Source organism: Rhincodon typus, unplaced genomic scaffold (assembly GCF_021869965.1).
Source record: "Rhincodon typus isolate 14 unplaced genomic scaffold, sRhiTyp1.1 hic_rhity00010093, whole genome shotgun sequence".
NCBI lineage: Eukaryota > Metazoa > Chordata > Chondrichthyes > Orectolobiformes > Rhincodontidae > Rhincodon > Rhincodon typus.
Genome location: NW_025975731.1, coordinates 2667 through 4034, shown reverse-complemented (window position 1 = coordinate 4034; position 1368 = coordinate 2667). Strand labels below are relative to the sequence as shown.

The 1368-nt window shown below is 65.6% G+C and overlaps 1 protein-coding gene across 1 annotated transcript; it reads left to right on the top strand.

Moving 5' to 3' along the window:
• Window positions 1-451: 451 nt before the first annotated feature.
• LOC125482424 (dual specificity protein phosphatase 14-like) lies at window positions 452-1157 on the top strand (the record flags this gene model as incomplete). Its single annotated transcript, XM_048594498.1, has 1 exon — window positions 452-1157. A coding segment is annotated over one exon (706 nt), but the record flags the coding sequence as incomplete, so codon positions are not given.
• Window positions 1158-1368: the final 211 nt, after the last annotated feature.

Below are 1368 nucleotides of genomic sequence, written 5' to 3'. Positions count from 1 at the left end.
TGCCTCCTTTACCTCCCTTACTCACTCCACACCTTCATTCTATTCCCTAACTCCTGTCTGCCACTCTTATCCCGCCTCCCCTCATTTTCTCTCTCTCCTCCCCACTCACCCCATTCCCTCTCTCTCTCCCCATCACTTTCTCCCCGTTCTCTCACTCTCCCCTCTCCCCCCCCCCTCTCCCCCTCCCCCTTCCCCCCTCTCTCTCCCCCTCCCCCCTCCCCGTTCTCTCCGGCTCCCGCTCTCCGTTCTCTCTCGCTCTCCCCTCTCCCCGTTCTCTCTCGCTCTCCCCTCTCCCCGTTCTCTCTCACTCTCCCCTCTCCCCGTTCTCTCTCACTCTCCCCTCTCCCCCTTCTCTCCCGCTCTGCACCCCCACCCCGTTCTGTCTCACTCTCCCCCCTCCCTCCCGCTCCGCACCCCCCCGTTCTCTCACTCTCCCTGTTCTCTCCCGCAGCTTCAATGAGCAGAGAGGTGACCGGCTCTGGCCTGGACACGACACCCCGTCTCCGCACCCCTGCGCCCCCTCCCCGATGAGCTACCACAGCACCCTGTTCCGGCGCTCGCTGCTGCCCCAGGGGCCCCCGCCCCCGGTGCTCCCTCAGTTGCGGGCAGGCTTGGCCCTGGCCAGCCTGGGGGGGATCGCCCAAATCACCCCGTCCCTCTTCCTGAGCAGCGGGAACGTGGCAGCCAACCGACACACCGTCTACACCCGGGGCATCACGTGCATCGTCAACGCCACGCTGGAGCTGAGCAACCCTCACTGGCCCGACATTGAGTACCTGAAGGTTCCCCTGCCCGACCTGCCGCACGCCCCGCTCTCCCTCTACTTCGACACGGTGGCCGACAAGATCCAGCACGTCTCCCGCAGGAACGGCCGCACGCTGGTGCACTGCGTGGCCGGCGTCAGCCGCTCATCTACACTGTGCATCGCCTACCTGATGAAGCACCACAAGCAGAGCCTCCTGGACGCCCACAACTGGGTCAAGGCCCGCCGGCCCGTCATCCGGCCGAACTACGGCTTCTGGCAGCAGCTCATCGACTACGAGAAGCGGCTCTTCGGCAAGAACACAGTCCGCATGGTGCCCACGCCTCTGGGCATGGTGCCCAGCATCTACGAGAAGGAGACGCGGGGGCTGACCCCTTACTGGTCCTTTAGATAAAGAGAAACGCACACACAACGCAGCAGGACGAGTCAAAAACTCGAGCTTCCCGGCCTGATGATTTCGGGGCGGGGGGGGGGGGGATGGAATGGGGGGAGGGGGGGTGGGGGGGGGGGGGGGGGGGGGGGAGGAAGAGGGGGAGGGGTGTGGTAAAGGGAGGGGGGGGGGGGGGGGGGGAATGCGACACAGACAGAGGGAAGGAGAGGGAGAG